Source organism: Astatotilapia calliptera, chromosome 9, assembly GCF_900246225.1.
Source record: "Astatotilapia calliptera chromosome 9, fAstCal1.2, whole genome shotgun sequence".
Taxonomy (NCBI): Eukaryota; Metazoa; Chordata; class Actinopteri; order Cichliformes; family Cichlidae; genus Astatotilapia; species Astatotilapia calliptera.
This window is the reverse complement of record NC_039310.1, coordinates 1933656-1958781: the sequence shown is the minus strand read 5'-3', so window position 1 is coordinate 1958781 and position 25126 is coordinate 1933656. Positions and strand designations below refer to the sequence as shown.

Genomic DNA, 25126 nt, shown 5'->3' with positions numbered 1-25126 from the left:
TAAAGGGTTAAGGTGTCGCGGATAAATACAACAAAATAAAACTAGTACCGGTACCGAAAAAAAGAAGATTTATTCATAACACACGTGAAAAGACCCAGGAAAACAGAGTCAACGAGAAAAACGATAACAAAATCACGCTGAACACCGATAAAAACCCTGAAAACCATACATTTCACACCTGAGCCTCAACTCTCACGGCCCGGTACCAAACGACTCACGGACCGGTACCGGTCCGAGGCCCGGGGGTTGGGGACCGCTGGTGTATCTGACATCCTTGTGTTGGTGTTGTTCCTGCATCATTTTATTAACCACCAGGGTCAACATTGCAACTAACCAATCATGTTGTTGTTGCAATTTTGCGTGAGGAAAAAATGTGTTTATATAAAATTAACTTCTGCAACAAATGGTAAGCAATCAAGTTACTGTTGCAGGTGACATTTGTCATGCTGGTTTGCTAGTGATAGCTTTTAATAGCATTAGCTAGCTTCTGGGCTAATGCTAACTCAGAATACTCAGACAACTTGATTGATCAGCTTTAAAGGCAGAATGCATGCAAGGGACTTTTTTTAAAAGCTGTAGTCTCTGAAACCTTTTTATTTAACGTGGCTACCCTAATCATATCCCTCAGTGATTTATTGGGCGACCTGAGGGATGTTCATTAGTTAACAATGTCCTAATTTGCTGTGAATACTTGAAGAAACATTTTAAAAAGTGGAAGCAAATGAAAAGAGATGTCATACTAACCAGTGTTCCCTTTATTCCAGGGGGACCTTGTGGGCCAGGCAACCCCTTTTCACCCTAAATGCAAGAACACAAGAAATGAGTTAAGGTCACCAACTTGTGTCACCAACAGTTCTGACACGAGTTAGTTTCAGAGTTTACCAGAGGTACCTGTTGACCTGGTTCACCAGGAGGTCCCCGTGCCCCCTGTGGATTACAGTAACAGAAGGACATGATTACATAAAGCTGTATTTAGTCTTCAGCTCAGCTTCAGTGAACTGCATTTTATTTTTGTTCAAAACATTGACATGCAAAGCTAATGTGACAATGATGTAGTAACTGTCTACAGATGTCAAATAAAGATCGAGTTTATATTTGAAACTGTGAAACGGTGGGAGCCAGTGTCTGATAATGAAATATGGGCTTTGTTATGACAGTTTTCTAAATAATTCCACTGCTGCTTCACTAAATATGTAAATTGTATAGAGGACATATATATTGCTCCAAATGTTCCTGTATTCTCACCATCTTAGTGATTCATCATCACTGGCTTTGAAAGTTTAGCTTGAAAATCGTGTGTCATCAGAAAGAGCAGCTGACAGAACGTTCGCCTTGAGCTCCGTCTGTTAGACTCTTTTTGTTAAAGCCTTTGCAGAATGAGTGAGAGCTCCAGACCGAGCGGGCGAACAGATCTTGAATAGAGAACTTTTTTTGTAAACTGCTGTTTCAGAGATCAAACGTAAGCTGTCCAGCTCAAATAAGGTTCTGCTGTTGTCACTACAGCTGTCTGCATATGCAGGAGGCAACTGTTCACGTTCCAGCATTCAAGCATTCAGCTCACGCTGGTGTTCATCTTCCACTACAGCTAACAGTGGTGGTTCTTGGATTCTGCTTGGAAAAACTTTGTAGATATAATAATTTAACCTGATTGAGGTAATTATCACTAGGTGGTTACGTTACACAATGCTCTGATTAAAGAGATGCAGAATTATTGAAGCACTGACTTCCCACCTGTTAAGTGTGCACTGGTGTATCAGCATACTTTGGATTCCCAGTGTGAATCTTTACTGATGCAGATAAATTAGTTGTGGTTGTGTAAGTGTGTAATAGAGTCAGCTGTGTAAAATAAGGCTGATAAATGTGGACACGGGCAGGTGTGTGACATACAGGCTTTGATTCAGAGACAACATCAGGGCCATCTCATCAAAAACACATCCTGTTTGCTTCCTGTCGTCTTTCCTAATCTTTCTACGTGGAAGTGTTTTAGTATTTCAGCAACTGGTTTAACTCTTTCCCAATAAAGACCACATTAGACAATAACTTTAACAGGCATTCAAGAGAGAAAGAGTTAAGGTACCAATAAGATGGCCAGGGAGACAACAAGTACTCTAACCTTAAAACCAACACATAAACACAGAGTGAAGCGGGTCCTGCATTAGAACATTCATCATTCTCATCCATCTTTCAACAATGCCGCGAGCCTGAAACACCATCATACTTTCACCTTGAAGTGAGCAGAGGGCCAAACAGGGAAAGGGTGGAATGACAGATGGACTGAGAGACAAGAAAAGTGCTGCAGCACAAACAGCTTTGATATATCGCAGGTGCACAGAGATTAGATTCATATGTTAGTAACCACAGCTCTAATCTCACAGCTGGAACAGGAAAAACAAGCCGATACCACATAGAGACGTGTTGGAGAATCACGCCTAACTTGCAGCATGGTATCGCACTCGTTTCCTCAAGGATAGCATCGATTTCAGTGTTGTACCAAGTTCTGTTTCAGATGAACCTTTATGATGGAGACATTCATGTTTTTGTACTTGACAGGTCTTCCTTTGATTAAAGGTCAAACACTGGGTACAACAGTACTGCCTGTACTTGCATATCGCTCTGTAAATATATGAATAAAATGAATGAATATCATTTTAGAACAGACGTTGGCATCTAGAAAAGGACCTAAAGCTGGATTCTGGGGTAGAGGAGCTGAGTAACACCGACGGTCAGGTCACCAAACTGGGAGGATGAGTTTGGTGAATCAGGAGGAGGAGAGTGAAGCACGTTACTCTTTAACTGTTGACCTGATGGTTGGTTAGCAGAACTATTTCTTATTAGGAGCCAGATTCATTTAAGCATGTGACAAATTACTTTGCTTTTGACTTCACATGGCTTCACATTCTGACCACACAGAAGCTCAGAGAAGCTTTGCATGTCTAATAAAGAGTTTTTAGCAAAGTTCCAATAGATTTTAATGAAAGCATCCTATAACTCACAAACAATCCTATTTATTCAGCCAAAGAAGACTAAAGAAAATCACCTTGAGCCCAGCTGTCATCACTAAAGATCTTATGTGTCTATAGCTAGGACTGTGTGGTAATCAGACAGCTTAACATGGACATGGAGACAGTTCTGTGCAGGACCTCTGTTACAAGGCCATAACTACTGGGACAACACAGCATGGTAAAACTACTTACAATAATAAAACCTACATTCACCAGCCTTGCATGTGTAAACCAGCTTGATCGGAAAGAGAGGGTTTGGCTTTGGGAAGCAGTGGGGAGCTGTTCAGCACGCGATACTGCCTGCAGTGTGCGCTCACTTGTAAATGTGGGTATCCACTGCAATAGACTTTTTTGCAAGCAATGCATCAGCAAAATGCTACTTGGTGTCTGGATATCAGCACGTGCAGCTGTGGAAAAACTAGCTTCACACTTTGTGTGTATATGTGTCCTGTTAAAAAGTGGAAGTGTGTGTGGTTGTGGGGTATGGCAGTGATGAGTTTTACCACTCATTTACATTTACAGACGTAGGATGTAGAAGTGCAAACATGAGGAGCTACAGGATGTTACAGCAGCCTGAGATTGTTTTCAAGTAAACTTGTAAACTTCCCATATAAATAAACCCGAGTGTATTTCTGTCTGCCTCACTGCCTCATATAAAAGTATATTCAAGCTACAAACACGCCCAATTTGTAAATTAGTACTACATGGTAATCCATTACACCTAACTCTGCAATACAGTCACTAAAGTCCATAAAATGGCAGTAAGATTGTTTGTATGTGTGTTTCTGTTGGCTCTAAAATGAAAATAAAAAGGGCTCATTCTGGTGTTTCGCTGTTGTGGAGCTGGAATTTATATTTAATACATGGATTTGAGCAAGTAGAAAAAAAACGATTAAAGAAAAAAGCTCAAAGGGCGATGTACGCCGGCTTTAATTCGGAAATATGGCTCAAGCTTCAAAAAAACTGGCTCCCATAGGAGACTGCTGCATGAAACAGACAGCAAACAACACAAGCACACATGAAATATGCACCTTAGTAAGTATAAATCTAAATGACGTGTTATAAAACAAACATGTATAAACAGAATTTGGGGTGAAAATATGAATAAAGTGCTGTAAACCAGCATTTTTTCTAATTAGCAAAAGGGGCCAAAGCAGCGGCTGAAAGTGGACTTTTCATTTTTCATTTGTTCGTGAGAGATGACCCACAGCTCCTTGGATCGCTGACCTCAGTGAACACTGTTCTGATGTCTTTCTGGGCTCAAGTACTAATTTCATGTTCTTTTTCACATCTTGGCCATTAGCAGAGCCAGAAAGGAGCAGACAGTTGTTTCGCACCTTGCTTCTCATGTCGAACAAATATATATATATATATATATATATATATATATATATATATATATATATATATAGGAGGGAGGTTAGCCAACTAACGGAGTTGCAGAAAGGTGCGACAAAGAAGGTGCATAAGAAATACAGCAAGTTGTCCATACCTGAGGCCTTGGAAACTGCCAAGCAAAGACTCACAGCCTTGGCCAGCCGCTTGAGGAGGTACACCAGAGAGATAGAAGGCAGGAGAATAAACCAGCTGTTCTCCACAGAACCAGCAAAGGTGTACTCTCAGTGGCAAGGGAACAATAATAAGAGAACAGCACCACCAAGGCTGGAGACGGAGCAATACTGGAAGAGCATATGGGAGAAGGACGCAACCCATAACAGCAATGCTCAGTGGCTAGTGGATCTGAGGGCAGACCACAGCGACCTCCCTGAACAGGGTCCAGTAACCATCACAGTGGCAGATGGTTCACGCCTACTGGCTAAAGAAGCTGACTGCACTCCACGAGCGTCTGGCAGCACAAATGAACCAGCTGCTAGTTAACGAGAGACACCCGGAATGGCTAACCGAAGGTCGGACGGTCCTGATCCCCAAGGACCCCAAGAAGGGACCGGTCCCCTCCAACTACCGACCAGTAACCTGCCTCAGTACTACATGGAAGCTCCTGTCAGGCATCATATCGGCTAAGATGAACAGGCACATGGGTCAATACATGAGTGGGACACAGAAAGGAATTGGCAAGAATACCAGAGGCGCAAAACACCAGCTACTGGTAGACAGAACAGTCAGCCAAGACTGCAAGACCAGACTGACCAACCTGTGCACTGCCTGGATTGATTACAAGAAGGCCTATGACTCAATGCCCCACAGCTGGATACTGGAATGCCTAGAATTGTACAAGATCAATGGGACCCTAAGAGCCTTCATCAGGAACTCAATGGGGATGTGGCGTACAACACTAGAGGCCAACTCCAAGCCCATAGCACAAGTCACCATCAAGTGCGGGATCTAACAAGGAGATGGTCTGTCCCCACTGCTGTTCTGCATAGGCCTGAACCCCCTCAGTGAGATCATTAACAAGACTGGCTACGGAGCAGTTGTCAGCCACCTCCTGTACATGGATGACATCAAGCTGTATGCCAAGAGTGAACGAGACATCGATTCACTGATCCACACTACCAGGCTATACAGCAATGACATTGGAATGTCGTTCGGACTGGAGAAGTGTAGTCGGATGGTAACAAAGAGAGGGAAGGTAGTCAGAACTGAGGGGATTGAACTACCAGAAGGCAATATTGCAGACATAGAGGACAGTTACAAGTACCTGGGGATCCCGCAGGCAAATGGGAACCATGAAGAGGCCGCTAGAAAGGCTGCAACCACCAAGTACCTGCAGAGGGTCAGGCAAGTCCTGAGGAGTCAGCTGAATGGTAAGAACAAGATCCGGGCCATCAACACGTACGCCCTGCCCGTGATCAGGTACCCTGCTGGGGTAATAGGCTGGCCAAAGGAGGAGATAGAAGTCACTGACATAAAGACAAGAAAGCTCCTTACCATGCATCGAGGGTTTCACCCCAAGTCCAGCACCCTGAGGCTGTACGCTAAGCGGAAGGAAGGGGGCCGGGGACTGGTGAGTGTCAGCACCACAGTCCAGGATGAGACAACGAACATCCAAGAATACATTGGGAAGATGGCCCCAACTGACCGAGTGCTCAGTGAATACCTCAGGCAGCAGAAACCCAAGAAAGAGGAGGGAGACGAGGAACCATCATGGAAGGACAGGCCCCTGCACAGTATGTACCACCGGCAGATAGAGGAGGTGGCTGATATCCAGAAATTCTACCAGTGGCTGGACAAAGCTGGACTGAAAGACAGCACAGAGGCACTAATCATGGCAGCACAAGAACAAGCTCTGAGTACAAGATCCATAGAGGCTGGGGTCTATCACACCAGGCAAGACCCCAGGTGCAGGCTGTGTAAAGATGCCCCAGAGACAATCCAGCACATAACAGCAGGGTGCAAGATGCTAGCAGGCAAGGCATACATGGAACGCCACAACCAAGTGGCCGGCATAGTGTACAGGAACATCTGTGCCGAGTATAACCTGGAAGTCCCTAGGTCAAAATGGGAGATGCCCCCAAGGGTGGTGGAGAATGACCGAGCTAAGATCCTGTGGGACTTCCAGATACAGACGGACAAAATGGTGGTGGCTAACCAACCGGACATAGTGGTGGTAGACAAACAGAAGAAGACGGCCGTAGTGATCGATGTAGCAGTTCCGAATGACAGCAATATCAGGAAGAAGGAACACGAGAAGCTGGAGAAATACCAAGGGCTCAGAGAAGAGCTCGAGAGGATGTGGAGGGTGAAGGTAACAGTGGTCCCCGTGGTAATCGGAGCACTAGGTGCGGTGACTCCCAAGCTAGGCGAGTGGCTCCAGCAGATCCCGGGAATAACATCGGAGATCTCTGTCCAGAAGAGCGCAGTCCTGGGAACAGCTAAGATACTGCGCAGGACCCTCAAGCTCCCAGGCCTCTGGTAGAGGACCCGAGCTTGAAGGATAAACCGCCCGCAGGGGCGTGCTGGGTGTTATATATATATATATGTTAGGGGTGCAACGATACTCGTATCGATATTGAACCGTTCGATACAGTGCTTTCGGTTCGGTACGCATATGTATCGGACAATACAAAATGTTTTATTTATTTTATCAACTTTCCTTCTGACGATGCTGTCTGTTTTGAGCGCTCAGTGGATCTGCGCTCGACAGTGCAGCCTAGGCGGAGTAGTCGAACGCAGATTCACTGAGCGCAGGGCAAGCTAGCGAGACAGAAGCTAAGCTCGTTGCAACATGGCAAATTGAACCTCCCCCACCCTCATTCAGATCTGGCCTTTGGAACTATTTTGGTTTTCATGTGACGTATGACCCTGAAGGTAAGCGCGTCATGGACTAAAGTAAAACAGTATGTTGGATGTGCCACGCAATGCTCAATTACATGGGTGGGAGCTAGTGCGTTAGCGCAGTTAGCTCGTTAACATGTTGGCCGTCCAGCCCCATGCACAGGGCGATCGGCGGTAGCTCGTTAACGGAGATTTGACATTTCTCTGTAATAAACTCTCTTTTCCAAAGATGAGTGATTCCTCAATCAGATACAGGGCTCGCAATGCAAATATATGTCAATGCTTTTGCATTCTTTTGGAAATGTAGCTGGGTAATTATGTCATTGGCATCGGTGAGCCACTGTCAATATGTGACATATTGAAATCGCGTTTGAATTTGCGCTTGTTTTTTGCTTTCACTTTGCAATCGCGCGAACTGTGTATAGAGAGCGACAGCACTGATTGGTGAGTGATGATAATTTGTGCACCAATTCCTCTGACATCGTCTTATTAATCGTTAGCTTACTATGCAAACATGACAAGTGAAATCTCCCGCAGCTTAAACATGTGAGAGGTTGATCGCGCAGAGAATCGCTGAGCTTATGTGAGTCCGTGTGTAAAAGCAGCAGGATATATATTTTAGTTCTGCTGAGCCAAATAAGACAGGTCAGGGTGAAGAAGTGACAGCCAAAGAAAAGCTTACCGCAAAACGGAGAAGTTATGACAAATCAGACTATAAGGCAAAAAGAAAGTGCAGCTTTATGGTTTCATGGACAAAATAATTTCTGTGGCTGCAATATGACGAGCTAAATAACCAGGGCTGCACATAAGTGGTCCGCAGGTGCGCATTCGCTGTCAAAATAAAAAACACGCACAAGATAAGAAGTTGCAACGCGTGTTTGCGTACATAAGATTTTCTGGAGGAGGACAGACATTTGTTTAGAACTCTTAAAGATGTCGAAGAAGCTCCTTTAAGCAATTACTGTGATGTTCCTCCACCTCCAAAGAAATGTCAGGAGTCCGAACCACAAAAGAAGCACGTATTCTCGGAAAAGTAGTTGCACCGTGACACCAAAGTATCAAACCGAACCGTGAATTTTGTGTATCGTTGCACCCCTAATATATATATATATACATATATATATATATATACATATATATATATATATATATATATATATATATATATATATGTATATATATATAATGCTGGAACACTTTTCTGACTCAGTTTGTGAGTGAAGCTCAAGGTATTTTCTGAAGCTGCGTCAAATCTAACCTTCAATTTGTTGTAAAAAATGATCGATTCTGTTGAGTTTAACTGATTCTTTTACACAAGAGTTTGTATCCAGGATGGACTGCTCGATGAGAAATATATTCAACATTAATCAATGAGATGCAGTAAATCTGTTCGGTAAATAGATAAAAGACTTTTTATTGGGAGAAAGTGACTTCCACAATGAAGTGACTGCCCCCGTAAAATAGATGAGTAACCTGACTGCTCCCTGTTCAAGCACAGAGCTTTAAAACAGCTTTTACCATCTCCTGTTTCCTGGTGTGTGTGTGTGTGTGTGTGTGTGTGTGTGTGTGTGTGTGTGTGTGTGTGTGTGTGTGTGTGTGTGTGTGTGTGTGTGTGTGTGTGTGTTTACTAGCAGCGTTTAAAAGGCTGCAATTAATTTCAGCTCTGGTATTAATGTCCTGATTGCACTTTCCTTCAAAACTTTACGTGTCAGTTTAAAATCAACAACAGCACTGAGTTAACTGTTTATGTACAAATACATATTAATGCATGAAATCATTATCAACTCACCGGGGCACCTTGAGCTCCAGCAGCACCAGTTGGCCCAGTATCACCCTTCTCTCCCTGTGGACACAACAGACATGTCAGTACCTTCCAGCTTGGAAGTATCCAGACATTAACTGGATACCGCCTCATCCTGAAGTCTACAGTCCTGACAAAAAATGCATCAAACTTGTAGCCTAAGCAAAAATAATGTATTCCAGCGCTTCCAGCCTGCAAACACAGGAGATATACTGTTTCACCTAAACATCAGGACTTCATAGCACCTGGAAAAATAACGTTGACGTGTAGAATCTGTGGAATCCCCATTTAAGAAGAGCAACCAGTCATGAAAGATGTCTGTCTAGCTTGCATCTTCATAAAAGTATCTGCTTTTGTATTTTATGTAAGCTCCACAAAGAGAAATTATATGTATCTGTGCCACTTGAGTGTGAGAGAACTGCTGGGAATTGTTATGTCGTGGTAGCGGCTCTGTATTGACGCACTTGTGCAGCGTGTCCTGTGGTGAGATCTCGCACTGAGCCCACTTCTTGTTAAAACAAAAATATAAGGCAACAAACAAACACATTTGTAAACCACAACACAACGTGCATATAAAGTTTTAGCCATCTGCAAGACAGCAAAGTCCTCCGAGACCACTCTATACCGTGTTTGTTGACTGTGTGGTATGTGAACTGGTTCCAGCGTGGACCGCTCTAATACACTGGCAACGGCAATGAACATGCGAAACAAGCTGTAAAATGTATTCTGGTGCTGCAGGCCAGTCATTTGTGAAGATTTGACGCTGCTTTGCCTGCTGAGCAAATGTATGAGAAAAGAATTTTTCAGATTTTTAAAAGAGCAAAAAAAAGATTATGAAACCCAAATATACTAAAAGCTTTTCTTCAGCCTTTGGTTCGATGTTATGAGTGTGTTTGAGTGCTTTGATGTTACTTGAATCCAGTGAACATCATATTAAAAACTGATGGTTTCCTCTTTCTCATACATATTCTCTTTTTTCCTGCACAATGTGTTTTGTTCATCTACACACAAAGATCTTACTGTAGGCCTTCTTCTTTTGAAATTGGTTACAAATAAACACTTTTATACAAGTGTGCACACTGTGTGTTTACTGTGTGAGACCAGTGCATGTGTTGGGGAGGGCTCCAGCAGTGGATTGGTGCTCTAATACAGGACAGTATGCAGAAACATAAACTGTATTTCGATGGTAGTTGTTCTCTTTTGTTCCACTGTTTCTGTCAGTGTGACTTTTTCTTCTTTGTATCCTGGGCTCGTGGTTTTGTTTCTTTCCTCTGTGGATTTCCTGTTGTGCATCTGCAGCACCTTTTGTTCACAAAGTAAGTTTTGCTAAAGATTTTTTTTAGGTTTCACTTGATAGAAAAAAATCTTAAACAGCAAAGGATAAACAAAAAGAGAAAATGATTGGCACCAACTATGTGAGTTTGAAAAATATGCACCTCCAGTCATGTTAAATAACAAAGCACCCTTCTTTAAACTTGTCACAACATAATAAGAAAAAGTAACCTGGCACTTGGCAGGTACAACCTCAGAAGAACTACAAAGTATGACATATTACTCCATGTCATTTTTTTCTCTGCCAAAAATTAGACCACAATGTGGAAGCGCTGTGTGAAAAACTAAGTACATTATAGAAATGAAGAAGCAGCCAGGTGCCTCTAACCAGATCAAATCAGCGAGGAGGACCACCTTTATAAAAGCACAAGTTTTGCTGTTTGCAGTATACAAAACAAAACCCCATACTGACGATTCGTCACGGCCCGAGACGTGTCACAGTAACGCGAAAGGTGCCCTTCCACATTACGAGATGCTCCGGATTCTTAATTGAAGCGCTTCCCGTTATTCACTTAGCAGCTTTCTATTACAGCCCTAACCCTAACCTTACATTTATAGATCCCTTCTAATACGCTCTCATGCCTCGGATCATATCGACGATTTGTCACATAGCGTCGGTATGTTGCATGTTGGGATGAGAACATGGGGAGAATTCAGGCATACCACAGAGGAAAGACAAGATGTTACTGTGGCTGCACGTCCGTCTGCGTGGGGATATAAGTCCATTTCCCAACAGTTTGATTTCCATCATTCGACAGCGAGAACGTGGCAAACATTCTTGACAGCTGCCAGTCTTCTCAGGAGTGGATGTTCCAGTAAATTCACCCCAAGGCCAGACTGTGCAATGCTTGGAAAAACTGCAACAAACCCAAGAGCAAACTGAAGCATGAGTGACCTTTTCAATAATACGTTAGCTATAAAGAAAAAGGATTTGATGTCAGCTGTCTGCTGCAGATGAAGAAAACAATGTGTCTCCATCATCCGAACAGTGAAAGAAGGGTGAGCACTGACAGTAAACTGCAGCGCTCGCACTTAATAATAGATGACCAACTAAAATCGTAAATGAAGCTAACAATAGCATTAGCATCCCCGGAGCAGCATCAGTTGTCAGATTAGATTCTTGCTCTTGGAAATAAATTATAACATCTTCGAATATTTATACCGATAAGCCAAAACCTTCTGAGCATTTTGTAACGAGGGCCCGTTTCAAAGTCTGGGATATATTAGCTGAGGGGTCGGCTCAGAAGAAACGGGCAGGTGTAAAAACCAAAGTCATTTGGACAAGAGCCAAAGTGATATAGCCAGACGACTGAATCAGAGCATTTCAGAAGTGCTTGTGCGGTCAGCCTGATCCACAAAGGACACTGAGAGGTTTTGTAGAGTCAACAGATGTGTGACAACAGCAGCATGTTAACAACAGTGGAAATAATTTACTGTACAGCATTCACCGTAGCTCTTAGCTGAAACAGCTAACAAATATCTATCTTTTTTATACAGACCTTTAAAGGACAGTTGTATTACCTTAGTAACCAGCTGACCATCTAATCTAATTAAATAAATTACATTTATTTCTACAAAGAGCTGCACAGGCGCCTAAAAATCATTTCGAGGATGTTTTGCTATATTCCATCATATTTATGCAACCTTTATTCAACCTTCTCACATAGCACCTAATTGCTTGTTTGGTCCTAAAATATCTTTTCCTTTTCCAGTTACAAAGAAAGTCCTGTGCGGTAATGTTCGCTGACATATTAAGCCAGGCCTTCTTGTTAACCTCAGCTCAGCAGCGCCTAACTTCAGACCTGGGTACTCTGCGGGGCTTCAAGTATGACAGTTTGAGGTGTGAAACATTTCTCTCGTGTTCGAGCTCTGTGCTGAACACAGAGGTTACCGGGTCCCTAAGATACAGTATATTTTGAGTGCACGGTTATGAAAGTTGGCAGTGAGGAAACAACTGAATTAGCTCTCTGTTGCATCTGTTTTCTTTTGAAGTGTCTCGCCGCACTACGCACATAAACCCATAAGAGCAGCAGACCTCATAATTACACAGCCAAGACACCCACCACAGCCCAATAAATGACAAGATGACATAAATCTCTGGGTGTCTAGAACAAGAGAAAATAGACAACACACAGAAGCTGGCCTGACACGGTCCTTTTATGTAAGCACACTAATCCGGCACTTCACCCTGCCTCCCGCTGTTAAAGACTGAAGAGCCAGTGACAAGTTGATATCTCTGAGCTAAACCGAACTTAGACACATAATATTTGTAGATTTGAAAGAAAAAGTCTGTAAGAGATAAAGGCAGCAAGCACAAGAATGTAAGAACACGCTGTGTCTGACCACATCTTTTTATAGGAGAGGATCACTGAGGGCTGGGGGTGGGTAGAAGCCCAAAACGTAGTGGTGATGTACTTCAAGCAACAACAAGAGCTGGTGAATGAATGAGGGAAAAATGTGACTGAAAAAGCAGATTTAAGTCTTGATTGGCCAGCTGATCTGCATGTCAAACATAACCAATGATCGTGAGCAGTTTGAGCATCTGACCAGCACCTTGGTACTGCTTCAAAGTACGGAGCATAACCAGATTACAGGCATTCTGGCCTGAAACTCCTTCTGAAATCCACTAGGAAGGCCTGGGAGGAGCAGCTAGAAACAGTTTACCTGGAGGGTCAACTACTGATCCTTTCTGTTAAAAGGTTCCAGTTGAAGTAATTTTATCTGATAAGGATTCCTCCTGACTTCCCTTTAGTGATTTCCTGAGCACATCCAACTGAATGGAGACCATGCAGCATAACCAGAAAATGCTGGTATGATTGCATATCCCGGGAATGCTCCGGGATCCCCCATGATGCTCTTGGGAAGCCTTTCATGTTGTATCAGATGTTCCCCTGCTGATGCATACAGTAGTAATAACAGATTTAGAGCTATCTGGATCTTTCTCCAAACCCTCAACCACCCGTCGTTGTACTGGAGAGAATTCAACAACGAGCAGCATCACCAGGTGCAGCTCATTGCTTGTTGGCTTTCCCTATCATACGTCTTACACTAAAAGGCAACTGTAGTTGTAAGGTAGCAGAGTGTATATGAAACTGTACTGACAATCTCTAAAAGTACAGGAATTTTCAAATCTGGACCAATAACAAAGCTAAAACTACTTGTATGGCCAGATACCAGTAGGTTAGCTAAGATAACAGTTCATCAGCTGTGTAGCTACAAACTGAAAAAACCCAAGAGTTGGGATGAATGATTAGTGGCTACTTTATTCCAGAAAGCATTTCCACTTGCATATTCTCAAAGTTGGTGGAGTCTAAATATTCTGTATAAGGGAAGCATCTCATTTTCCTTAAATGAATAAACAGCACCCATACTCCCCATATTTACCACAATTAATCACCTCATTAAACAGCTTAATGTGTGAGTTGCAACAGTTCGGTGTCGTTGAGGAGGTATTTAACTGTGTGGCAACATGTGAGGACTTCTTTCAGTCACACTGGGGTAGTGTAGTTTATTTCCTACAGACTTTGGTAACTGACTGTAGTAAAGTAAACACTGATTAGCAAGCTGCACGGCTATTTCCCACAAACACAGATACTTGTTTATTAGTGCTAAGTAGTGCAGCAAACTTAGCAAAACTGAAGCAGAAACTTCTTGGACAGTCTGTGAGATAATGTCATTAGAAATGCTCCAAAAGCCACCAACCCAGCCGAGGCTTCACTTATCTCATTCTGTCCGCTTGGATGAGGTATTCCTGCCAACTCCATGCAGCACTGCCTTTGATGTTGCTGGATAAGTAGCTCTCATACTTTAGCTAAAACTTGCTTCTTGTTACATTTTTTGCTTCACTCTGAGCTGCTGCCTGCTTTGCTCTGTGTGTAGGTGGAGGGACACACACACATACATCTTTGAGAGGATAATCACAGAGTATTCCAAATTTAGTCATAGCAAATAAGTGTCAGTCCTTTAACTGCATGTCAGCCCACTGCTTTTCATTCGGGCCCCCTGGTAACCTCTTTTTTTGATTAGGAAAACTAAACAAAAAAGTACCCTACATGCTGTTGGGATGCCTTTTCTTTAGGCTTCTGAAGTGGATTTCCTCTGAAAATTGAGGTAGTTACTGAAGCTCCTGTCCCTCACAGCCACATTTTACACATATATGTGTGTGTGCGCACACACACACACACACATCAGGTGTTGCTATCCTAGTGGGGACATCTCATTGACATAATGCCCTAGCCGCTTACCCTAACCATCAAAAATGAATGCCTAACCCTGACTGTTACCCTAAACCTAACCATAACTTAATTGTAACCCTGACACTAAAACCACATTTTAAGTCTCAAAAATGCCTTTGCACTAGTGGGGACCGAGATTTTGGTCCCCAGAAGTATAGTAAACTTCCAATTTTTGGTCCCCGCAAAGATGTCTAAACAGGTACACACACACACACCTCCTCTTGCCAAACAGTAACTTTATGACCGCCTTGATGTGATGCATTTTGGGAATTGCTGGCATTAAAAAATAACACGGGTTAAATTATACAATGCAAAATACAAACAGGACATGGCAATAAGAATTCATATGTGTAATAGTCAGCCATATAGCCTTAAATAGAAGAATATAGATTTTATTGTAAGCAGCGCAGATACTCACAAACCCACTGAACTGACGAAAAGAGGAAATATTAATGAGAAGTATCTATCTGTGCTTCACAAATCATTTTTTTAAGTACAAAATATTTCAATCTGTGTTTTTAATTTTGACTAAAGTAGAAAATTATATCATGATAAAAGAGTATTTTGGATGAAATTTCTGATTTTCCTGTTATAGACAAAGAGCAGTTGATTTTACATATTCTCATATTAACTAACATTTTGTTACAGCTTTCTTATGTGTGTAATGCCCCAAATGCCCAGCTGACCATTTTCATTCTCAACCAAGGACCCTCAAGTGTCTCTATACACAGTGTTGGGAAGGTTACTTTTAAAATGTATTCCATTACAGATTACAAAATACATGCCCCAAAATGTATTCTGTAACGTATTCCGTTACAGATTCCCAACACATGCACTGTGATTTATCACTATTACTGAAGGTCAGCGGCTACAAACCGTAGTAAAGGGACCTCTGGCTAATATGGTGGGTTCGTGTCGGGCTTGTAGCCGAAAAATCGCTTTACTTTGTTGTGTGGGTCAACTTTTCTTGCGAGAGACAGAGAGAGGCGTTGAAAGGAACTTATTGTTTCAGAGGAAAACACGGACACGGTGTACAGTCGAGTCTTGACAGCTTACTTACAACTGGGCTCGTCAGGCTCTCTTCTTGGCTGAAGTGGTTATTATTATATTTACATGCTTCCAGCTCCCGTTTCTGCTTGATAACAACTCGTACTTTTCCTTTTTCTCCCTCCTCGCGCTCACAGACACATAACGTGTATGGCAGTCCATTCTCCCTGCAACACGGACTACACTGCCCATGATGCTACATTCTTTAGAGCTATGCTTGTAGCATTCTGCCTGTTAGCTTAGCACAACAACAACAACAGCAACAACAAAAAGGCGCTCTCTCATGCAGGAAACACGCAGAGAGAGAGCGTCGCCCTGTAACCATGGCAACCGTAACGCTGCCGCCTGGAACAACAGAACGTAGCTGTCAAACAAAACCCAAACAGTCCTGACCCACCACAACATGAAACAGGAAAGTACCGCAGTGTAATCCATTTATTTCAACAAAGTAACTGTATTCTAAATACCACCTTTTTAAACGGTAACTGTAACCGAATACAGTTACTCATATTTTGTATTTTAAATACGTAACGGCGGTACATGTATTCCGTTACTCCCCGACATGGTCTATACATCTGTTACTTGTGGGTAACAACTGATGATTTGTGGGCCTGTCAGCCTGAGGGAGAGGGAAACTCGAACTTATGCATGTACTTAAGAGGTCTCTGAACTCGCTTCCAAATTACAAGAAACAGAGTTAAAAATAAACCCAACCTAAATGCTACCGGCTTCCTTTTGATCTGTGTAAGTAGACGATTGTCATTTGTTGGCTCATTTAAGCAACATCATTTAAAGGATCCTGTGGTTTCGTTGGTCCCGAGAACATGCTTCTGCTAATATTATTAATGGGTTTTCAAATGTATATGGACAGCCTAGCCCCATTTGAAATCTCCCCATCCCTGTTTTCCAACAGATAATAGTTATACAGTTAGTAATTACAGGGCAGCACTGATTGGCATACAGTATCTTTATCTCTTTATCTCTCGTAACATGAAAACCTCACACAGCTGCATCTGAAATGTTATAATTTTGGGTGTAGAACACTCGGTATCTGGTAATAAGAGACCTACTGCCAGCACTGAGCTGATCATTTCTATCTGACTTCACTTGAGTGTGAAACATCAAATCCTAAACTCTTTGAAAGTGTGATGCTGAAAGATAGCAGCTTTATGAGTGTGATTAAAGGCCACAGTAGCAGCCTAAAGCCTTCTACAGTATATCTAACGTTAGGCATCATTAACATTCAATGGGGCTTCCACAGATCGGTGAAAATAAATTCTTTACAGCTGATGAGGGAGACCACCTCAGGCAGTGACCACACTGAGAGCTTTTTTACTGCTATACATCACTTTTTGTTAACTGCGTGGAAGTTGTTAGAACGGGGCTTTTACAGACTAAGAGCTAACTATTTATTCAGTAACGACTGTTCAGTTGTTCTCTGTGTATCTTTTTAAATGATGCTTCATGCTTTTCCATTAGACGTCCCCATTACAATGTTCTGTTTGGTTTTTCATTTTATCATCAGCAAGCAAACTAACATTTCTGAAGGTAGAAGCACGTACACCTAAAACTGATCAGGGGTGTCAGTCATCCTTTATATGAGCTACATGGTTGCTATTTGCAAAGGCAGGTGGAAACCTGAACGGGAAGGAGGCCAGACCAGGTGGAAACCAGTGCGGAAGTACGACAGCGCTATCCAACATGACACCTGAACAAATGTAGACCACAACACTCTATAGAAATCTTGGACCGCAGTTTATTGTCCAACATGAACCCCTGTGTGCTGAGGTCATGAGTCCCTCCCTGTGGCAGGAGAAAGGCTGCTTTGCTCAGCTGACTTGTTGTGTCAGACCTGAAAGGAAGCTCTGTCCATCTCACCTGTGGTTGTGCTCCAAAATAAATGTTCTCATCAGACCTCAACAAATATTAGAGAAAGACTCAATTGTGTACCCAAAATAATTTTCTGTACATTTCTGTTTAAATTCCAGTTTGGTAAGAGGAGGAAGGAAAAAGAGATCAAGTCAAACATACACAGCGGTCAGAGGTTTCTGTGGTAATTTTTGGCTTGGAATGATTTTCCTTGAACTGCTCTATTTCCAGGGTGGGCTGGTTGTATAGCATGCATCTTTAACCATTTACAGAATGAATTTAATGTCTTTTATTTATTCTGCATTTTTTAACACACATCAGGTCAGAGTTAAACATACAGGCTCAAAGATGTACTTTGGTATTTGGTGTAATGTCCCTTAGCAAGTTGCAGCTCCGTCAGATGCTTTGATAGTGTCGACAACCTTGTGTCATGATTCTGCTTGAAAATTTGACCACTTTACTTAGTAATATTGGCAGAGTTCCTTTCAACTGATTGGCTTCCTAGCATGGACACGGCTTTTAAGCATATTCCATATTTCCAAGACGGCTGACGTCAGGGATTTGGGAAGGCCATTCCAGTAGCTTACTGTAAGTTTGGATGTGTGTTGGGGATTATTGTCCTGGTGGAACACTCAGTTGTGTCCAAATTTCAACCATCTATGGATTTGAGTTCCACTTCTGCATTATTCCATCAATTTTGTGCAACGTAGCACTGCAGCAAAACAGCCCCAGAGCATGATGCTGCCATCGCTACTTTCATCTAGGTTCATCTAATTCTTTGGACTTGATCATGAGGATGAGCAGTGAATAGAGCCAGGTCCTGCCGAGTCAAAGAACAATATAAAATATTTAACTCCACTTCTTCCAATATTTAAGTGAGAATATGTATCAGGGATGAAGAACAATATCATTTCACAGTATTTCCAAATGTGAGCCTGTAAGTATTTTTATAAACCTCTGTGGATTACAGAAAATACAAATTAAATGTAAACTTGTGCAGGTTTTTTTAGGTTGTTAAAGATGTATTCATTCAACAATCAGTCCTTCAAAGTATGTTGGTATGTTGTGCTTCCTGGTAATCATTATGATGATCAGTCTTCCCTGACTTTGCTGCAAGAAACTGTATTTGTTTGTTAGGCTTCCTGCATCGGTGATGCAGCTCAAGTCACCAGTTTAGTTAATCTCAGCGGCTCTCTTTACTTCACTTTCTACTCAATTTACTTTACTTATAAATACTATAAATTAGGCATACAGAAATACATTATCTCAGAATTATACTTGGCGCCGGTGAGGTCGGCTGCCGTGCTGGATGCTCTGCCCTAACTTCTCCACTTTTTGCAGTTTTTCGTCACTTTTTGCTATATCTGCCATAATCTTGCATGGGCATCATGCAAAACACACAAATCCGCTACAGTAGAGACACTTTGGTTTCTATTGGTCTGCAATACACGAGCATTTCACCATGTTTAACTCCGGACCCAACCTGGCCAAAGGAGATCCTGAGAGAGAACAAAAGACGCGACCCTAAGCGACGGCCTTGAGGTAAAAGAGCCGGCATCAGGAATAGGCTACGGGCTCGCGCACACCGCGCACCCATGCCCAGTATCCTGCTAGCCAATGTTCAATCCATCGAGAACAAGCTTGATGACCTCAGAGCCAGAATCAAGTTCCAGAGAGACATTCGGGACTGCAACCTCCTCTGCTTCACCGAGACTTGGCTGAACCCAGCGATACCAGACCACGCCGTGCAGCCGACGGGGTTCTTTTCGGTTTACCGCATGGACAGGACAATGGAGTCGGGGAAGAAAAGAGGTGATGGAGTATGTTTGATGGTGAACAACAGATGGTGCGACAGCACAAACATCTCCCCACTCACACGCTCTTGCTCGCCCAATCTGGAGCTTTTGATCGTTAAGTGTCGCCCTTTCTATCTCCCTCGGGAATTCACTGCGGTCATTGCCTGCACTGTTTACATTCCGCCTCACGCGGACTCGGACACTGCCTTATGTGAGCTACATGAGGCTCTCACACATCAACAAACACTTCACCAAGATGCCGCACTCATTGTTATGGGAGATTTTAACAGAGTGAATCTCAAACGGACATTTCACAACCTTCACCAGCACATCAACTGCCCCACCCGGGGCACGAGGACATTAGACCACTGCTACACCCCGATCAAGAACTGTTACAAGGCTCAACCCCTGCCGGCATTTGGAAAATCAGACCATTCCGCCATCTTCCTCATGCCTGCTTACAAACAAAGGCTAAAGCAGCAACCACCAATCAGGAGGGAGGTCGCTCGCTGGACGGACCAATCGGTGGCCGCGCTGCAGGACGCACTGGATGACGCAGACTGGGACATGTTTCGGCGCAGCTCTGATGACATCAACATGTTTACGGAAGCGGTTGTGGGATTTATCGGGAAACTAGCGGACGACACAGCAGAAAGAACTATCATCCGAACATTTCCCAACCAGAAGCCGTGGGTGGATAAAAACATCCGCGACGCTCTGAGATCACGCACCGCTGCCTACAATGAAGGGCTTGTCTCCGGTAATATGGACCTATACAAGGCTGCGTCCTACAACGTGCGCAGCGCGGTCCGAAAGGCAAAGCGGAGCTACGGGGAAAAACTAGAGTCACAGCTACGACAGTGCGACTCTAGGAGCCTGTGGAAAGGACTGCGGACTATAACGGACTATAAACGACCAGCTTCTTCAATGATGAATGCAGATGCTTCACTGGCTGATGAGCTGAACACGTTTTATGCTCGCTTCGACGCCGCAGCATTTAAAACAACAAACGGCTGCGCGCGCTCGGAGTGCACCAGTGAAGAAAATGCATTCGTCATCACAGAGCATGCCGTGAGGAACACCTTCAGGAGGGTGAACACCAGGAAGGCAGCAGGACCAGATGCAATCCCTGGCCGGGTCCTTAGAGCCTGCGCTGATCAACTAGCACCGGTGTTCACGGAGATCTTCAACCTCTCCCTGGCCCAAGCTGTGGTTCCCACGTGCTTCAAACAGTCCATCATTGTTCCTGTTCCAAAGAAACAACAGCCCGCTTGCCACAATGACTACCGTCCAGTAGCACTGACTTCAATTGTGATGAAGTGTTTTGAAAGACTGATGAGAGATCACATCACTTCTTCACTTCCTGCCACCATCGACTCACTTCAGTTTGCTTACCGGACTAATCGTTCCACAGACGATGCCATATCTCACCTGCTCCACACATCCCTGAGTCACCTGGACACTGGCAGAGGGAATTATGTTAGGATGCTGTTCGTGGACTACAGTTCAGCATTCAACACAATAATTCCCTCTAAGTTGACGGATCTAGGACTCAGCTCATCACTGTGTCAGTGGATCCTCAACTTCCTCACAGACAGACCCCAATCAGTGAGGGTGGGAAAACAAGTCTCCCCCTCCATCTCACTCAGCACTGGAGTGCCTCAGGGCTGTGTTTTAAGCCCCCTGCTGTACTCACTGTCAGAGATGGGCAGTAACGTTACTGTAATCTGATTACTTTTTTCAGGTAACGAATAAAGTAAGGGATTACTATTGCAAAAATGGTAATTAGATTACCGTTACTTTCCTGTAGGAACGCTGCGTTACTGCGTTACTAAAACCGTGATTTTTTGCGAGAATGTCTCACGACAGTGACGTAAGCGAGTGCGACGTTCGTGACAACAGCTGTGTGCAGATCAACAATGGATCATATATCGAGTGCGGGAGAGAGTATGAGCGTGCAGTGTTTAAAGCGTGGAAATACTGACCTTACACCGAAAAAAACCCCTAAACTTCTGAGCAAGCACCGAGTAGCTACGACGTAATGGGAAACTCACAGAGAAACTCGCGGATTCTTCAACTGACCGCGGCACACTTGCACCAGGGTAAACCTCCGCCTACCCAACTCCTGCTTTACAGGTGAAAATAGAGCAACAGGACCGCTGAGTCTTTGACTTTATTTATTTTCTGCTGTGTTTTACTTGCATCTATTTGAAAGACTGAGTGTAAACACACAAAATATTTTATTTTATGTGCTGGAATGTGCAGAAAATAGGTTTAAATATTAAACTAATTTCTTCCAGTCAGAGAATGTTGCATATAATTAAATTTTTGCTTGATGCATAAAGTTAAAAGATTAAAACTAACAAAACAAGTTTAAAAAAGAGACTTTTCCATTTGATTACATTTTGTATGATGGATTATGTAGAAAAAGTAGAATTGGGCTGAAAGATCTATCGCTTTATCACCTCTTCAGGTTGTAAATCATGTTTTTAAAAAGTAACTAAGTAACTAAGTAATTAATTAATTTTGAAAATAAGTAATCAGTAAAGTAACGGGATTACTTTTGGGGGGTAGTAATCGGTAATTAGTTACTGATTACTTTTTTCAAGTAACTTGACCAACACTGCTCACTGTACACTTATGACTGTGTAGCCACATCAGACAAAACCTCCATTGTCAAGTTTGCTGACGACACTGCTGTTGTGGGCTTGATCTCTGACAACATCGAGACGGCCTACCTGAAGGAGATTAGGAACCTGGAGACCTGGTGCCAGGAGAATAACCTCCTCCTAAACATCAGCAATACTAAGGAGCTGATCGTGGACTTCACTACAAAGCAGGCGAGGAATTACAAACCCCTCATCATCAGTGGCACGCCAGTGGAGAGAGTGGACAGTTTCCGATACCTGGGTGTCCACATCACTCAGGACCTGTCATGGTCCTGTCACATCAACACCCTGGTTAAGAAAGCCCGTCAGCGTCTCTTCTTCCTCAGAAGACTTAGAGACTTCCATCTGCCACTGAAGGTGCTCAAGAACTTCTACTCCTGCACTATCGAGAGCGTCCTGATGGCAAACATCTGCACCTGGTTTGGGAACAGCACCAAGCAGGACAGACGAGATCTGCAAAGGGTGGTGCGCTCGGCAGAACGCATCATTCAATCAGAGCTCCCTGACCTGCTGTCCATCTACACCAAGCGGTGCAAAACCAAAGCTAGGAAGATTATGATGGACCTCTCCCATCCCAACAATGGACTCTTCTCACTGTTGAGGTCTGGGAAGCGCTTCCGCTCCCTTAAGGCCAAAACAGAGAGAATGAGGAGGAGCTTCTTCCCCCAGGCTATTCGGGGCCTGAACCAGGTGTAGGACTGGACTCTCCCACACACGTCACCACACGCACCACCACACAATCCTATAATTCCTATAATTTATAATCCTTATCTTTATAATCTCTTCTGCTATTTGCACATTCTTTACTGTAAATTCCTAAGTTAATTTGTAAATTTTGTAGTAAACTGTAAATTGTAAATATTGTAAAACTTTTCTTCTGTCATTTAATGACATTAAATGGTCGGGCATTGTACAGCTACAAGCATTTCACCCCCATGTCATACTGTGTATGGTTGTGTGTGTGTGACAAATAAAATTTGAATTTGAATTTGATACTTAATCTCTTTAGGGTCGGGTAATGTTCCCATCTGTCCTTCATATGGAATGTAAACATGTTTGTCAGACACAAATGGAAATCTTAATAGAAGAGCTCTAAGATCAAAGTGCATGCAGTAAACTCTGTTTGAAAGGGAAGACGTTATCATTCCTGAAACGCTGCTCGTTTAGCACAAGACTACTACCACCATAATCCTTCTCCTAATGGTCCTAATGTCACCTAGTAGATGTTATGAGAAAATAGCATATGGATTTAAAGGGCCATTACTATCTATTAGAGATGGACCGATCCGATATTACATATCGGTATCGGTCCGATACTGACCTAAATTACTGGATCGGATATCGGAGAGAAATAAAAAATGTAATCCGATCCATTAAATATCAAAAAAGCACCTCACAAAAATTGCGACATGGCGTAACTCAGCTCATAACCGTAGCACGTCGGAGCAGTGTGGTCACGTGATACAGCGGCTGTGTGTATTTGTAGTCTCGCTACCAAACCAGCATTTCATCTCCGAGGAAGTTATCCCAGAGAGAAGTAAAGCAAGTGTGTAAGTTCCTCTCTGAATGTTTGTAAAGCATTCCCACGTTAAGCTTAACAACCGATATATGGAGCAAGTGCCTCTCTCTCTCTCTCTCTCTCTCTCTCTCTCCTGCCGCTACTTCATGAAACTGCTTAACGATCAGCTGATCATTGATCAGCTGATCGGCTTTTCTGTCGCGAGTCCGTGTCTCTAGTTTGCTTTTGGCCCACTTTGCACCAGAAAGAGGAAACCAGCGGCTGAACAACAGCAGCACGTTTAAGCTTGATCAGCTGTAGTTAGAATTTATTTATTATTACTTTCTACTCGAGGATCTTTTTCTACAGCTGACGGCTGGTAACTGTGCAGGGGCGGATCTAGCAAAGTTTAGCCAAGGGGGCCGATAGGGCATGAACAGGGAAAAGGGGGCACAAAGACATACTTTTCTTTCTTATTCTCATTTAAAATGTCGAGCTTTTAATAAATAATTATCTGAATCTTACACCCAAAGTTTTAATCTGATGTAAAATGTATAGAAGTCCATTACTGTATATAGTAACTGTTAAGTCTAATATACCCTAGTAAGCTATAGTACTTTTTCCTTTGGGAAAGTACCATCTGTGCAGTCTGCAATTCTGTTGAAGAAAGATGTTGAATCTATTTAATTATTCTTGAAAAAATAATTTATTTCTGTGCATTTTTTTTTCACACTGCATCAAATTAAAGTTGATTACATCGATTAAGCATCATGAGGTGGAGGATGGAGGGTGGTTCCCTATTTTTTATTTTTTTTTGCTGGTAGTTTGCAACCCTATTAGTTAGGTTGCTTAATATTTCTGCTAAGTACTCTTTAAAATACCAGAATAGGGAGGATGGAGCAGGTTTAAGTTTATTAGATTGATCAGTTTTGTTGAACTATGAAATATTTTGGGCGCAGTGTACTTTTTACACACAGGTATAACAGAATAGCTTTAGTGCTGTTGTTTATTTAAACTTGACTATGAACTTATACAAAATGCAGCAAGATATTAAAAAACAGTTTTATTGATTAAAAAACACTATATCGGATTCATATCGGTATCGGCAGATATCCAAATTCATGATATCGGTATCGGTATCGGACATAAAAAAGTGGTATCGTGCCATCTCTACTATCTATTCATATTTACATCCTGTTTTCCTTTATTTAATTCCTATCTAACAGCCTGGTCTCTGGTAATGATGCACAGCTGGAAATGTGTGCACTTACAAAGTAATTGTTTATTGTTTATTAAGTAATTGTTCAACAATCACCTTGATGCTGGACAGATTGCAGAGACTGCTTCTAGTCTGATGCTAAATTAAGCTAGTTAACGTGTGCCTTCATGACCAGATGACCAAAAATGCGGATACGTTCCACAGGGAGTGCTCTGGAGACAGTAGCAGCCACATGTTCCCACACATGGACACCAAATGTGTACCAGCATCCTCCACTTGGTAGAGAACACTTCCAGATCCTTGGAGAAAGTAGTTTGTTGTGATAGCAGGAACAGGCCCAAATTACTGAGCAGAGTGGCCGAGAGTCAGCGTGGAGTTCAGAGAAAACTCAAAATAGCAGTGTGCACACTTGTAGCTGGTGG

General features: G+C 42.8%; 1 protein-coding gene across 1 annotated transcript in view; it reads right to left on the bottom strand.

The window, feature by feature from the left end:
• The window catches only part of LOC113029812 (collagen alpha-1(XXI) chain-like), a 76458-nt gene that overhangs the window by 25173 nt on the left and 26159 nt on the right, over positions 1-25126 (bottom strand). Inside the window, exons 19-21 of the mRNA XM_026180828.1 lie at positions 9028-9081; positions 892-927; positions 745-798 (exon numbers count right to left, since the gene is read on the bottom strand). Of these exons, the coding sequence (XP_026036613.1) occupies positions 745-798; positions 892-927; positions 9028-9081 (144 nt within the window). The remainder of the gene's footprint in view (positions 1-744; positions 799-891; positions 928-9027; positions 9082-25126) is intronic.